At 35.6% G+C, this 17,255-nt stretch overlaps 1 protein-coding gene across 1 annotated transcript in view; it reads left to right on the top strand.

Annotated features, from left to right (window-relative positions):
* The first annotated feature begins 281 nt into the window (after positions 1–281).
* The window catches only part of LOC120529909 (corticosteroid-binding globulin-like), a 44,947-nt gene continuing 27,973 nt past the window's right edge, over positions 282–17,255 (top strand). Inside the window, exons 1-5 of the mRNA XM_039754119.1 lie at positions 282–318; positions 9,438–9,625; positions 11,780–11,920; positions 12,351–12,468; positions 14,475–14,621. Coding sequence (XP_039610053.1) covers positions 9,461–9,625; positions 11,780–11,920; positions 12,351–12,468; positions 14,475–14,621 — 571 coding nt within the window. The 5' untranslated portion in view covers positions 282–318; positions 9,438–9,460. The remainder of the gene's footprint in view (positions 319–9,437; positions 9,626–11,779; positions 11,921–12,350; positions 12,469–14,474; positions 14,622–17,255) is intronic.

The following is a 17,255-nucleotide window of genomic DNA, read 5'->3' as shown; positions in this document are numbered from 1 at the left end:
TAATCTCTTCTGTTGAGATTTACAGTTTTGGGCTGTTGAAGGAACAGATACTATACTAGAACCAGCAATAGTGGAATAAGAGTTTAACAGTGATCTTAGCAGATAAAAAGAATCTGTTCTGGGAATATGCATGTAAAAGTTAATGATTTTAAAAAAGTTATTGCATAACTGCACTATACATATTGAGCTGCATATAGAAAGATAAGGATATCTAATGTACATAAAAATTACACAATACAAACAGGAAGGGTGGAGAGTTTATAGATAACGATATATTAAGACTTTGTCAGACATATTTCAGATCTATCCCCTTCTAAGGTAAGCCTTTATTTTGTCTAGAAAACTTCTCTTTTTGTTTAATTAAAGATATATTTTTAAAATATAGCGCTGCTCACTGTTCCATTGCCAGGTCATTGTTTGTGCATGTTTTTCTCAAGTCAGGATAAATTTCTCTCTGGATATTCAGATTTTTCTCTAATGTCCCTAAAGACTTGCAAGTCTAAGTATGCCCTGTGTGAGACTGAGTGGGTCCTTGATGGACTGGTGATCTGTTTCCTGCCTTGTGTTAAGTGCTTTCATAATATTCATGATATAAATTTATATTTATCTGATTACTTTCACTTTCCTACTATTTACACTTCTGGTTAGATGCGAAATTGCATTTCATTGTCATGGTAAAATTGTACTGTGCTCAATGGTGATAAAGTTGAATCTAATCTAATCTAATTGAATCAAGTAGGTTTGGATGTATTAATTTATGTTATCTTTTAAAACATCTGACATTACAACTTTAAATGTGTTTAAACCTGGCAGGCCAGTAATGCAAATGCTTTAAATTCAATAAGGGGTCTGCAGCTGTTTGATGTTGAAATCATGGTTATTTTTAGTCTTGTTTTAAATGCTATGCCAAGCAACAGGACAAATGTCATTCTTGTTTAACCATTGTACCCAACAAGAGCTGAAGCACCTTTTACTAGCAATAAGGAAGTGTCTTCATATGCAATGAGCAATAAAATGGCTGCCTAGTCTTAGCCTGTTAATGTGTGCTTTAGATAAGCTGTAATTTATTGTAGCTTAACTAAATTTCAATGTATTGTAACTTAACTACACTCTACTGATACTATAGAGTACAAGTCAAATAATAAATGCCTGATTTATTAAAGTAAAATTATTTCTTTGCGAGTGTCAAAAACCTCAAAGACAAGAGACAAGAAATTTTGCAAGATTTTATAAGTAGGGCATGTTAGTTAAGTTGTACTATTATTAGCTTAATTATAAATGTAAATACTTGACATTTTTATAAATGAAGCTTTTCTATTTGTCTCAGTTAATTATTTTGTTCTTATTAGTTTGAATTAATTTAGATTAGAAAAACTGTAATTATCCTATGGGGAAAATCAGATGCATACATCAGCAGAAACATAAAAAAATGTATACAAATTCAAAGGATACTTTGATAGTTAGATTCTTAAATAAACAGATACTTGAGAAAAATCAGCTTACATCATAAACAGGAAGCACAAGTTCCTTTGGAATTGGCTTTCTGAATTGAAGAAAAACTCTGACTTGGCTAATGATAAGAGAGCAGTCACAGTAAAAGACATATTGGGGGTATAAAGGAGCCCAAGTAACATTTTTGACAATCGTCTGCTGAATAATTTTTTAGGTATATACAGTACACTCAAGGATACTGTGTCAAAGAGACAGAAGGTTCGGCATGGTGGTTTGAATATCTTTCTTCTTGATTCCTAATTTAATAAACTATCTTTAATTGGTGTCTCTGTTAATGTAAGATTTAGATAAATGAAAGCTATGTAAATGTGTTGTTTCACTTGTAGCCCTAAACTGTATACATCAGTTTTAAAAAGTAATTCCTCTAATGTTTACATAAACAAATGTCAAACGGGTTGAATTTGAGCATTTCATTGGACCTTCAGAGACTGAATTACAGAAAACACTGGGTTTGAAAAATACACAGGAGATCACGCATGGGGCTAATTCCTTTTTAGCTTAGAAAATTCTGAAAGAGGAATGGTGATTCTGCCCTTTTTATATCCTGAGGGTAATAAACACCATACCACCTCTAACCATTATCCTATGCAAATTATGAAGAGACTGTTGCAGAAAGCCGCACTAGAGAACATTTTAAAAAACTCTCTCCATTTATTATGTTGTAATGGCTTCAATAAAAATGTCCTTTATTACAGCAAGCCTGAGGTAGCCCTGAACACGAACAGCTCAGTTCACTATACAAGACTGAGTGAGTATGGGAGAGCATTCATTTATAAAGCTAGGATAAATACCATAAAACAGCTTTAAAAACATCAGTTTGCACCAATCGGAATACGGTACATAGTATAATGCAAAAATCAAAAATATTTGGAAAACATCTTATCATTAAATTCAAACTTCTTATAGATAGATAGATAGATAGATAGATAGATAGATAGATAGATAGATAGATAGATAGATAGATAGTTTATTTGATCCCTGAAGGGAAATTTGGCTTTTTGCAGAAGCTCAGTAAATAAATTGGTAGATATGTAAGTAAGTAAAAATAAACAAATAATAAATACCATGCCATACCATTTTCTAAGTTCACTTAATCAGGTTTGCTGGGCCTGGGGCATATCCCAACTAGCATTTGGAGCAAAGCAGGAACAATTACCTGGACAGAGCAGCAGTTGCCATTCTACATAACATTCATATCTGTGGGAGTAAACTGGAGCACCTGGCAGTATTACAGTTAAAAAGTTAAATGTCATATGATCTCATCTTCATCTTCATGGTAAATATGCTGGAAATACATGTCACAGAAACTCTTACTTACACAGGATTGCCACAATCAGAAACACAAATAATCAGAATGTTTTCCCCAACAGTTACGAACCTGCAACATCATGTATAAAATAACAGGATTTTCCTAGTTTTGGACCCTTACTCTTCTTATATTTTTGTTATGGTTATTTTTTCACACAGTAAACTTTGTCTATTTTAGTCATCACTGTGATTTTTCTGTTCACTGTACCATTAAAATGCATTGCACAGTACATATTTAGATTGTATGGACCTTTTGACACCAAGAGTCACACTGATTTTATAGAAATTTATTTATTTTTAACAGTGATGACAGGACACCAGCCTTTGCAGTCTGACATACACATCCAGTCCAAAAGTACTTACAAACCAATGCAAATTAATACATATTGCCAAATGTGTGTGTCTGAGAAGGGGGTTCTGCTGCTATCAGTCTTGTCATTTTATTCCTCCGCAGTCTACAGAAACAGTCTAGTGAGTTCAACTGACCCCATCCATTCCTGTCCCAGAGATTCAAAGGAACAACTGCTTAGAAGGAGGCGTCATTGATCATGGACACAACCTAAAGCGAGGAGCTCCAAGTCAGAAGACCATTGGCACAGCCGAAATAAATAGAGGCCACGTGACTACATGGCACTTACCATTGTTTATCATTTTTTTAATGCCATCGATCATTTGTTTTGTTTTGGACTTTGTTAGTAAATGGGGAGGGACATGTTAGCATCCCAGAATATTATGTTTTATGTTGGCTTGTCTTCACTTGACGACCAAAATATTTAGAAAAACTGCCGCGAAATCTGATGCACAATAAACCGCTAATCATACACAGGCACAATACAAAAATGAGGTCCAGTTTACCAGAAGATGAAGGTGAAATATGGAAAATAACTTCAGTGAACAGTCCTCCACAAAAATTGTGTCTTTATTATAGGTAGTGTGCTCTGAAAAACAGTTCAGAATAGAAAAAGCCCACAGACAATTTCAATGATGAATAAAGCACAAAATATCCAAGAAAAAAAAACTGGAACAGATACTGTTCGAGAAAAATGCAGGTAAAAAGCATAGCTAAATAGATGCTATTTCACTTTTTAAAAATATGAACACACTTTTGTTATATTTAATATTGTTGTTGCACTTTATTTTCTTTTCCAGGCAGAACCAGTAATAGTGGAATAAGAGTTTAACAGTAATCTTACCAGATAAAAGGAATATGTTCTGGTTTACTTTTAAAAAGCAGGGAATATACTTGTAAAAGTTAATGATTTTTACATATTGTGCTGCATATTGAAAGATAAGGATAACTAATGTAAATGAAAGTTACACAATACAAACAAAAAGGGTGGATAATTTATAGATAACAATATATTAAGGCAGAGTCAGACACATTTCAGACCCATTCAATTACTAAGGTAAGCCTTTATTTCGTCTAGAAAACTTCTCTTTTTGTTTAATCTATACTAATAAAAGGCAAAGCCTTCACTGACTGACTGAGTGACTCACTCACTCACTGACTCATCACTAATTCTCCAACTTCCTGTGCAGGTGGAAGGCTGAAATTTGGCAGGCTTATTCCTTACAGCTTACTTACAAAAGTTAGGCAGGTTTCATTTTGAAATTCTACACGTAACAATCATAACTGGAACCTACTTTCGTCCATATATATGGCCATAGCCTGCAGCTCGGTCGCCGTGTGAGGCGGAGTTGCGTCCCGTATCATTACGCTTCCACGTAATTGAGTGCCTGCCCATATAAGGTAAATATTCACGGGTGAAGGACTGTGCTTATGCAAACGAAGATGAGATGGTCAGGGTGACACGCTGCCACTAAATATTCACGGGCAAATCCACAACTTAATGCCGGGAATGCCTGTTAAACATCTTAGATTCACGAGTACCGATTTGGGTAGTGATCACTTCGATGAATGAAACCTATTCAAAAAACGCATTACATAATTGAGAAGGCAGCAAAAGAATATGAAGCGAGTGACACATACAAGCATATTCATAAGTGCAGCTACTGCGGAAACAAAGCACGGTGTAAACCTAAAGTTTAAATTAAGTTCATAGACAGGCTGCTGCTGGCATTTGTCATGCCTATGATGAATACGATATTCGCAAGATACAAGTTTAATGAGAAGACGCTGTGCATAAACGAGACTTTTGATCACTTTGTAACAGAGTTACAATTGCTGTAACGGAGTTAAAATTGCTGGTAAAGGACTGTGCTTATGCAAACGAATAGGAAAGCAGGGTGTAAAGCTTAACTTTAAATTAGGTTCATAAACACGCTGCCGCTGGTGTTTGTTATGCCTAAGACGAATACGATATTCACGAGATACAAGTTTAATGAGAGGACGCAGGGTATAAACGAGACATTTCAGCATTTTGTAGTGGAGTTAAAATTGCTGGTGAAGGACTGTGCTTATCCAAACGAAGATGAGATGGTCAGAGATTGAATAGTGTTTGGGGCAAACTCAGCAAAAGTGTGAGAGAAACGTTTAAGGGCCAGGTCTGAGCTAACATTAAATAAAGCCGTGGACATCGCAAGATTGCACAAGATAGCACAAGCATAGCTGAGAAGCTTCGATGCATGTACTCCGAGCAGCTCATGTGAACTGACTTTGCAGGACTGGGAAAGGTTAAATTAAGTTCATAGACACGCTACCTCTAAATATTCGCAGGCAAATCCACAACTTAATACCGGGAATGCCTGTTAAGCATCTTAGATTCACGAGTACCGATTTGGGTAGTGAACACTTCGATGAATGAAACCTGTTATCTTTACAACGGTTGACAAACACAGAATATAACTTGAAAACAACACATCCTCCAAATACGAACCTGATTGAAAGAAATAATGATAATCAAATCCTTGATGACAGCAACACTCATAACAGTGACAAAACAATTACATTGACAATCATGTTACGTTATTTTAAAAATGTTTCTTTTTCATAACTTCTTTAACACACTACTTCTCCGCTGCGAAGAGCAAGTATTTTGCTAGTTAAAGATATATTTTTAAAATATGGATATATTTCTCTCTGGATGCGCAGATTTTTCTTTAACATTCTTACAGCTTACGTATTTTTTATCTGGGTGTTAGGTGCCTGGATTTGTATAGGGTTGATAAAATATTGTTATTTGTAACGCTTGCATTTCATGTGTGTTCTGTGTGTACAACAATCTATGTAAATGTAGGATAACAGGTAATGTGAGAAATGTAGAGGATGTTGAAGACATACTTTTCATAGTACTAGCGACACAATTTTGACATGAAGTGTATAATGGGTGAAGACTGAAGTCCAAATATCAAATAAACACTTTCACAAAAGGTACATGTATAACAAAAAAGTGTGCTTTTATTCAAGAGTAAACCGAAGAAAAAGAAATCAGGTTAGGGTACGACGCTGACACGACCGCTTGGGTGGTGTATTGGTAATAACTGCTGACTCATATTCAAGAGGTTTTGGGTTTGATTCCGAGTGCTTCCCAGAATGACCATTTTGAATAGTGAGCTGCTCTTATTGTTACTATTATACAGTACAATAAAAACATACATTTGATATGAGTCTATAGCAGCTGGTGTAAATTTATTGTACTTGTAAAAGTTTGCTTTTTTTGTTATTCAGTTTTATTTTCTCAGTCACATTCATGCTTCCCCCAATGTGATACTGCTGTTTTCAAATAAAGACATGGTATAACAGAGGTGAACTCAGATGAGGATGAGGATTCTACATTGAAGAAAGGGAGCAGAAACCCTCCCCGCAAGAAACATGTCAATGTTAATTTATTTATATAGCACAATTAAAACAACATAGGAATGCGGTGGCCAAAGTGCTTTACAATAATAGAACAAAAGGAAACAAACAAATAACATACACAGAAATAAAATATAAGAACATAAATAAAATACATAATAAATAGAAGTAATGTGATATAATCACAATGAGGAAACCATTAGTATTACTGAAGGTTACAGAAAACAAGTGAATAGAAATGAGTCTTTAATCTTGTTTTGAACAGTTGAATCGCAGACGACTCCTTTATATGATGAGGTAAAGAGTTCCACAGGCAAGGGGCAGCAGCTGCAAAAGCCCTGTTCCCCTTGGTTTTACACTTGGTACGAGGGACAACAAGAGACAACTGAGCAGAAGATCTAAGCACTCTGAATGGTTGGTGTAAAGCACACAATTCAGATAAATAGTCAGGAGCAAGCCCATGTAAAGATTTATAAACAAGCAAAGAGATTTTAAAATCAATTCGAAAGCAGACAGGCAGCCAGTGTAAAGAAGCTAATATTGGAGAAACAGAGTCATACTTTCTTGCCCCAACCAGAAAGCGAACGGCAGCATTTGTTAATCCCAGAATACAGCGAGTTGCAGTTATCGAGCCGAGAAAAAATAAAAGCATGAGTAGCTTTCTCAAGATCCCCAGAAGATAAAAAAGGCTTGATCTTACCTAATAGACGAAGCTGGAAAAAGCAACTCTTAACTACAGAAAAAAAGAGGTTACTGTCAAAGATAACACCTAGACTGCAGACTTGAGGTTTACAAAAGACAGAGAAAGAGCCGAGAAGTCCAAGACCAATTTGGGCATTAGCTGATGGACCCACTATAAGCACCTCTGTTTTATTTTGATTCAGATCAAGGAAATTATTAGCCATCCAGGATTTTAGTTCAGAAAGACAGTTGTGGAGTTGATTTATTACAGAGTTGCACAGGAATATTAACCTGAGTATCATCAGCATAGCAGTGAAAAGAAATGTTAAATTTCCTAAAAATCGCTCCAATAGGGTGAAGGTATATAGAGAATAAAATAGGACCCAAAATGGATCCCTGAGGCCCCCACGTGATCCCAGATGGGCGCACACCCACTTCCAGTCCTTCAAGGCGTCCCGGCCAGGTCGTCGCCCCTGGCATCCCTGACAATTAGATTCTTAAATAAACATATACTTAAGAAAAATCATCTTACATCATAAATAGGAAACAGAAGTTCCTTCGGAATTGGCTTTTTGAATTGAAGAAAAACTTTGACTTGGCTAATGATAAGAGAGCAGTCACAGCCACAGTGAGACTTTATAAAGGCATATTGTGGGTTTAAAGGAGCCAAAGTATCATTTTTTTTACAAATGTCTGCTGAATAATTTTTAGGTATATGCACTCAAGGATACTGTGACAGAGAGACAGGAGGTTCAGCATGGTTCATAATGGTAATCATATTCTCTGTCACGACCTCCATCTGATTGAGATATCCCTTAACTAAGTCTGCCTATTCATCAGCGTATTGATTCAGTGGTCTTCTATTGAATTGATGTTACCAGTCCAGCATACCACAATGTAAAAAATTGCATTGATTGTCATAGAACATTTAAAAAATGTCACTACCCACATTAAATGGACACAGCCTCCTAAAAATAAAAGCCTGCTCTGCCTTTTCCTATATAGCTTTGCTGCATTAATGCACCAGTCCAGCCTATAATTGACGTGGATCCCAAAGCATCTGTCGATAAGCACCAACTCTCCATCATATCTCTTAGGAGTGATTGGGTGAAGAGGCCCTTTGGTGCACCAAAGGTGAATAACCAGTTAAAGACAATTCTCTTTTTCACCAAGAACCAAATTTCTTTGCCTGACTCATACTCTATCTCATCCCCTTTTGTTAATACATCCCATTATTGCAGAATCATCTCTGCAAGTGATATGACCCTGCTGTTCTGTTTATTGTTTGAGGTGCACTGAGTGAACATAAAAGTAGGCATTATTGTTTCTTGTTGTGTTCCAGTGTTGCTCACATCTCTATCCGCGTTCCTTGAGCATCACAAACTGCAGCCTCGAGGATGGGTGTAGTTTATTATCCTGGATGCCACAGGCTCATCCTCTAGCACATCCCAGAACTACCACTTAAGAGGGATGGCTAGATGGTATTGAAGACACTGGAGAAATCAAAAACTATCATCCTCAGTGTTTCTAACTTTAATTATTTTCATATTTTCAGCAGTTTAAATTAACTAAAAGGAAAAGGAAGCCACTAATCAGATGAGTGTTGACATACATTATGCAAGGTGAAAGTAAGACTATAAAGGAAATGCATGCACAATTTAAGGTTACACCTTGGCAGCAATATTAGCATAACTGCATAACATAAATTTTCATTTATTTGTTAACTTTATTCAAGTATAAGATCACATTGTCATGATTAAGCTACATTTAGTTGGTCTTCCTGCCTCAAAACTTTACTCATTTGGGTTCAGTCATCAGCCTGGCCATTGTGATTGTCAGTTCTCCAGGTGTCTATATTTTTCCTTTTAGGTATCTACATTTTTCCTTTTCCTAAATTTCTACTTTTAAGTTTCTTACAAAGCACAAATATTTGTCAATTAGGTTAACTGTCAGGTATAATTTTACGGTTATGTATGTGAGTGTTCCCTGTTACAGACTGATGTTTCTGCAGTTCCTAAACTTGTGCTTGGTACTATAAAAATTAAAAGCTGAAAACAATAATCATTTTTTCTTAACTGACCAACTGACCTCACATCTGTCACTCTTATTATTTATGGTTGGATAACTTTTGCATTTGTATTTCCACTGTATCTTGATGTTATGTACTGTTTTATTGTAGATTTCTTTTGTAACGTTTGAGTCATGGCATCATTGTGCAGTGCAATCTCTCAGTTCTCTCTGGACCTCTTTAAGAATCTAAGCGAGAAGCAGGCCAGTAATATCTTCTACTCACCCCTGAGCATCTCATCTGCTCTGGCTATGGTCTGTATGGGGGCCCGGGGAAACACTGCTGCAGAGATCATGAAGGTGAGTTACTAGAAAAACACAGACTTTTAAATAAAAATTGAAATTTTAGATGTACTGCAATATCAGGGTGTGTTTGCATATCCACAATATTCATGTGGACAAAAAGTGTATTGAACAAGTGCTTCAGTGTGATCAAAGTTTAACCTTATTTTTCTTTATTGCTTTAATTGGTAAGTTAAGACTGTGAATCTGTTGAAAAAGTTGCAGTTTCATTTAATTTTACAAGGAAATATGGTTAGTTAAGGGAAAGAGTGGATCATGAGTATAGTAAATTTAAATACAAATGAATCATAAATATGATAAACACCCAGAGAAATGTCTTTGTTAATATCTCTGTGGGTTTTGGGAGGTGCATTGCATTTTTATTGCACTTATGCAAAACTACATAAACATTTATCTCTGTTTCTCTTTTAAACACTGACATATATTTTTGTAATCAAATAATAATGTCTTCATAGTGAATTAGATGTTTTAGGAGGCTGCTATCAGTTAATCCTGAATTGCACTTCCTGCTAATTGTTCATCCATCTATCTGTTCATTCATTTTATAATTTGGTCATGGGAATGCTTAATCCAGATGTGGCTCCAGTCCATCATAAACATTCTGTTCATGTTCACCTTTTCACTTACAATTTATTAATTTATTTATGTTATTTAAAGAAGAATGATCTGGTAAAGCCTATGTCACATTAAACAACTTTTTCAGCAATTTTCAGTTGCAGCCTTCATTTACATAATCTTATCCATTCAGAGGTATTTGGTTTGCCGCTCCTTTGAAATCAAACATCTAAAATAACACTCCAACAACTCATGCCAGCTAGTCTGCAGCTGGCTATGATAAAATCAAATTGGTTTAGTTTTCTTTTTTGTCAGATAGGTGGGTTTTTTGTATGTAAGAGTTGAGAACCAATGAGTGTTCATCCAGAAGTACAACGTATACAATGTAGTGACAAGGAATAAGGAAGACAGATGTTTTGAACCTTGTTAATAGAAGAGAAGGTTGTCTGTCTGATGTCTCATGTTTTATGTACTAAAACACAATGAAAAACAGGAATAAAAGAACTGAGACTTCAACTGAGCTCACAAGTATTAACCCTTCACTCAGTGCTAGTACAACATTGGGAGCTCACAGACAGAAGAAAAGCTTGTCTGTTTGAGGTCTTGTATTTTAAATATGAGTCTGTCAGAAAAAGGGACAAGCATGACTGCACTGGAAGATCGACACTCAGTCAGTAAATGTACCATGGGTTATGATTGTCAATTGTATAATTTTAATTTTAATGCAGCAACACGATTTGTGACTGTGATAGGTAAATCTGACATAATCCACAACAAAAGGTCATGTAATGTGACATCATCTTAACCTGTTTGAAAGATTTATTAAGTGTCTTTTCAAAACCACAGTCACTAATCCTATAAAGCTATGTTAGTCTATCCATTTCTGAAGCTACTCATTACATTATCAGCTTAGTGCCATGTTCTTGTCTCTCTAGCAACACAACACAATGGAAATATGTATTTAAGAAAATTATGATGTGCATCACATTAAGATTAACACGAACAAAATTCAAGAACACTGAATTATCCATCTGATATACAACCATGCAGTCTGCAACATGCAAATCATATTTTCTCATATACCAAAATGAGTAGCTCCAGTAATGAACCAATTTCCCCTTCAGGTTTCCTTCCTCCAATGTGTCCAAAGCTTCCAATTCAAAGAAAACTATGCTGGAGTAAGCTGGTTTGGGAAATGAATGAAATGAATAATTCTTCAATTTACTGAACCAAAGTATCGCACAACTGATTAATGGAATGCAAAAAAAAAGTGTAATGCCTGACCCAGATGATACAGACCACACAAGTGTTTTTATGGCTCCTGCTGCCTTTATAAAATGTGAACCTGGATTAAAAAAAAACTGTTAACTTATTTGTGCAGTAGTTTATTTACTTTCCAAAATTTTTTGAAAGTTATCTTTTTTTAATCTGAATGTTATTCTCAGTTTATAGTGAGGGTTGGCGAAGGTGTTGCATAGAATGTTATGTAGTGCAGTATTCAGAATGCTGTTTTTAACATTTTAACAAGCGTCAAAAGTTCTGTCACCCGGCAGTCTGTAGCATTGATGATTAATAATGTTCAAATTTGTTTTTCAGTCACTTCATGTTCAGAAGGCTGGGGATGATGTACATTCCTATTTTAGCTCATTGATAACTGACATCAACAAACCAGGAGCTTCCTATCAACTGAGCTTGGCTAATCGGTTATATGGAGAAAAATCATTTGAATTTCTTAAGGTAACAGAATTTTGTTTTATCTTTTTGATGTATTGGCTCATCCACTTCCCACCATGACAATTATACTAAGTTTTTATTTATTTATCTATTGATTGATTGAGTAGCTGTATTATCTTTCCTGTGAGTCTGTATTCTTGTGCTTCTACTGCTGTATACACCTGAATTTCCCCATGGGATTAATAACATTAATCTAATCTAAACAAATATAATCTAATCTAATATAAAGTACTAGATACACCAAGTACCTCTTTCTATATCTCCATCCTTTGGTGTCTTCTCCTTTTACTAGTTAAACATTTGTCTAAACTCTTTTCCTGACTCCACACTCACATGAAGAACTGGACACATGGTGGCTTTAAACCACATTGTGACAGAAGAAGAAAAACAAATATTACTAAACATAATATACATTTCTAAACTTTCTTTGCAGGAATTCATTGGTAAAACCACCACATTTTACCATGCTAGCCTTGAGGCTGTTGACTTTATTCAAGCCCCAGAAGCGTCAAGAAAAAACATAAATGCTTGGGTTGAAAAGCAGACAAATGGTAAATATTTCTTTTTGTATTTGATTCTCTAGTTGAACCAACATGAGAATGAACATTACCAATACTGGGATGAAAATAGTTAGTACTTCCCCCAGCATAAACTACTAAGAGGTTGACAAAACAACATATCTATTCAGTCAAATAAAGAACATTAACATAGATTACTTGCCTAATCATCTGTTTTTAAATCAGTGCTCAAATTAAGCAGTGCTTTCATAGCCAGCTGAAATATCTTGATTGAGATGTGAGTGATCATGGTAACCATTTATTTAACTGATCAAACATTATAAAATGTAATTTTGTTTTAGGCAAGCAATCATAGCTGCTATGCTCCAAACATTCACTATTAATTGTATACAGTATAATACCTTTACCAGAGAATACCTGCTTAAGGCACACTTACAAAGCTATCAATAATACAAAATAAAATGCAATGTAAGAAAAGTTTATGTTTAATGTTAAAATGCTGACAATTCTTTTTGCGCCAAGAAACAAAGTTCTCCACCTGATTCCTACACTTAAGTGACATGACCTGGTGTTATATTTATAGTTGTAGGTGTAGAGAGTGAAGAGAAAAGGAGACAGGACTGCTAGTTGTAGTGCTCACATCTGTATCAGAAACACAGTCCTTGGTACTCAAAAACTTTGGTCACTGGACAGATAGTCCATTATCCAGGACACAATAGGCTAAACCACTTGTATATCACTGAGCTTACCTGTTAACAGGAATGGCTAAATGGTATTGAATTTGCTGGAGAAATCAAAAAACATAATCCTCACACTGATGCCTGCTTTGTGTGGATGAGAATAAGCCTTGTGGAACAGATAAACAATTACATCCTCCTCTCCAGTCTTTGTCCAGTAGGCAAACTGCAAGGGATCCAGGTGGTCTACAAGAGGGCTCATATTGTCAAGGACCAGCCTCTCAAAGGTGTTCATGATATGAGACGTAAGTGCCATTATTCTGTTTTGATGAAGAGCTGCCTGCTTTCTTTGGAACAAAAACAATACAGGATGTTTCCACAGCAGTGGCACTTTCAGGAGCCTCACGAACAGACTGAGCAGTTGACAGATGATACCACAAAGTTGGTCAGCAGAGGCCTTATAAACTCAAGAACTGACTCCATCTAGTTCCATGGCTTTTCCTGTGTACAGCTTCCTCAGTTGTCTCCTCACTTGGTCTTCAGTTATGGATATCCCATATTGACGGTTAGAGGTGGACTCATCACTGACCATTCCAGTTGAAATGATAGAAGTTATTGATGTAGTGGGCATGGTGTAGGGGGATTGGGCATTGGAAGAAGGAGGCAGTGGGAGGGAGAAACTATTAAAAAGTTGGTTCAGGGCATTAGCTTTGTCCACATTCCCTTCTAGCACTGAGCCCTGTATTGCCTGAGTCCAATAATTATGTCCAGTAAGTAGAACATATAATTCCATTAAGTACAACACAGTCTTCAAGGCAGCAAAAAGACAAGAACAAATAAAAAGTAAGATACAGCATCATCAATAAGGAAAAACAGCATTCTCTCAATGCTGTTCCAAAAATCAAAAATGTTAAGTTTTCAAGGAAACATTTATCAAATCCCAGATAAGATTTGAATAAACAAAGTGTGTTTTCCAACCAATAAGGCTTAATATTAGTCAAACTTTAGGTAGAACAGAAATGTTATTGGTTACCTTTGGCAGAATGGGAACAACCTCTGCAAGATTAGTACAGCAGGATTAGAGGCAGACTAAATTGATTAAACCTATGCAATAAATGTGTAATAAATACAGGAAGCATGAGGTTGTATGAAATGAGAGAGAGAGAGTGTTTGACTTCACATATATAAACAGGAGAGAATTTAACAAGAGAGTAGAGGACAGAAAAAAGATGTTAGATTTTTTTATAACAAGGTGCTAGATTGTTTTAGGTCACGCATTGTTTCCAGGCATAGTTTAAGCAAATGTCTTGCAGCAAGTGCAATAAATATTGGTTAACCAATTTTGTATTATTTGTCATGCAGAAAAAATTAAGAATTTGCTTGAAAGTGGAAACGTAGATGCCCTCACAAGACTTGTGCTGGTAAATGCTATCTATTTTAAAGGAAACTGGGAGAAAAAATTCCAAGAATCTGAAACAATAAATGGGCAGTTCAGAATAAATAAGGTATGTAAACCTTGACTCTTATTATTATTTTTTTGTCTTATGAAGCTTTATTGTGATGGTATGATTCACATTCCTGTAGAGTGCCCCAGATTTACTTTTTTCTTGAGATTAGTAAGGATAATATTTAATCTCTTGGTTTTTTGGAGAACAGAGATAACAAAGTTCCTGAAACAATAGACGTCAATAGGAACCAATACTGAACAAGCAACTTAAATCATCAAACCATCCTTGGAAGTCAAATATCTGGCCGTATATTCACAACTTTGCAAACACATGTATTTTTGCTAAAATATTGTTAAATAAACCATTTAAGGGAAATCCTAACCTAAGCGACTGGGAAGCATATTCATTGGAGACTTATTATCTCTCCCCTCATTCACTCATCCTTAATCCACAGCTCTTTGTTTCTGAGGTTTTTCAATAGCAGCTTGTGAAACTGAACCTTTGAAGAAGACTTTTAAGTAGGCAGTGGCTCACACATTGAGAAGAAGATATTTACAGGACAAAAAGTAACATTTTAATCCTTGACACAAATTAGTGTCAACTTTTATTTCAGTTAGATTATTAAGAAAACACTCTACCCCCTCTACTGTGTATGTACTATATCCTCCTAATATACTGCATCTTAACAAGATAAAAGAGCAAATAAATGAATTCCCATCTAATTACATTAAATGCCAAATGAAGTTTATTTCTATCTTAACAGCAAAAGCTCACATTATACCACATCAAATCAAAGATTTGTTTTTTCTCCATATTGTGCCTTTTGTAAATCAAATATTCTGGAAACCACTGGAACAGATGATTTGGTAACACAGATCACCATTCTTTCTTGTGCATTAGACTTTCATTTAGGAAAATTACAATTTTAATGATCCAGAATCCTGAAGTTCAATACAAAATTAAGCGCACCTGTGTGACAAAGTGTTGGTCACAAAAGAATTAAACAGAGTCAAAAATATAAAACTCAAGACAGAAATGGCAGGTTTTCATTCACTATTCCAATATTAGCATTGATAGATCCTTTAGTTGACTCTCACTCCTTGGATCATATACCTTCTGAGGCCCAGTCTATAAGGATACAATGGGCTCTTGTTATAATAGATCTTATTGTTGTGTCAGGGAAGAAAATCACTAGCACCAAGGGGCAGAAGGTCCTACATTCACAGAAGATGTCCGGATGCAGTTAATCTAACATTTACAGAAGTAGAAGAATAGAAATAATTGATGGAAAGAAATTTAATAGAAGTTCCCTAGATCAGTAGGTGGTAGCAAGGAGGTTTTCCACACCAGGGGTACTCAATTACATTACTGACAGTCGGCAGTGGCTGCAGGTTTTCATTTCAGCTATTTTCATAATTGGAAAGTAGGCCTACCAGATAATAAAATTTGTTGTATGGCTTATTAGTGAGTTCATTATTTTCTTTTCTGAAAAAGTTATACGTTCTGCAATCATTCCCTTTTCTCTCACTTATTTCCAAACATTTTATTAACACAGATACTTCATACTGCATGTACACAGCTTTAAAAGGAGACCTGTTAGCTGGAGAGCTGGCAGTTCCTTTGTCATTTGGACCTCATTATTAAATGATGGTTTGTTAAGAAAACAGGCAACAATTAAAACCTAAATGCAGAGTTTAAAGCTAAAATAGGCAATTAAGGTTCTGAATTGTCATGAGCAAGTTAACTAAAACTGAAGCCCCCCAAAAATATCACTTGATTCGTAAATTACACAGGTTCTAATTAAGAAACTGATTAATTTGAAAACCATGAAGCCACTTTTTATTTCCTGGACCATAACTGAGTACCCCTGCTCTGCACTATGTGTGGACCCCTGCTCTATTTTAGGAAGTACAGGCTATCAGGCTGTTTCCTGGCCATGACACCCAGGGCTGTAGGTGCACCTGGGGTTGAGAGAAAGGTGCCTTTATGCGGACATTCTCTGGACTACCCCAGGGATATAATGAGATAGATATGTCCAAGAAATGATCTCAGGCTAGAATCTGTCAGGACATGGGCTCATCTGGAAGAAGGAGAGGCCAGAGGAACACAGTATAGCAGAGGAGAGGAGTTATTATCGTGGTATAGCAGTGGGAAGTGAGCTACCTGTATTGATATGCAACGTTTTTATGTATAATAAATTCTAAATGTCAGTAATGGAGCTACATTCACATTATTTAAATATATTAAAAATATATATTTTCTATGCTTAGGTAGGCCAAGCACTGAGGCAAAGTAATTACAAGAAACCTCTAAGTCTGAAATGAACAAGCTCTAAAGCTGAAAAGAAAATAACCACAACACCAAAGCCTAATCAATACACTAAAATGTTATCTTTTAAGCTACCAAGAGTTCAGAGCCACAAATCTCAGTAATAGGTCATTAGCATGTGCATTTTTATTGTTATCCAGAAACTTGGACATCAACAAACCCTTGTCATTGACTTAACTAGCATTGCTGTGATGACATCCCATGAACACATGGTGGCAATAGAGTGCCACAGCTAATGACAACACAGTCACAGCAAAGGTGTCAGAATCCATAATAATAATAATAATAATAATAATAATAATTCTTTGCATTTATATAGCGCTTTTCTCACTACTAAAAGCGCTCAGCAATTGCAGGTTAAGGGCCT

Source organism: Polypterus senegalus, chromosome 5 (assembly GCF_016835505.1).
Source record: "Polypterus senegalus isolate Bchr_013 chromosome 5, ASM1683550v1, whole genome shotgun sequence".
Classification (NCBI taxonomy): Eukaryota; Metazoa; Chordata; class Cladistia; order Polypteriformes; family Polypteridae; genus Polypterus; species Polypterus senegalus.
This window is presented reverse-complemented; position numbering and strand designations above follow the sequence as displayed.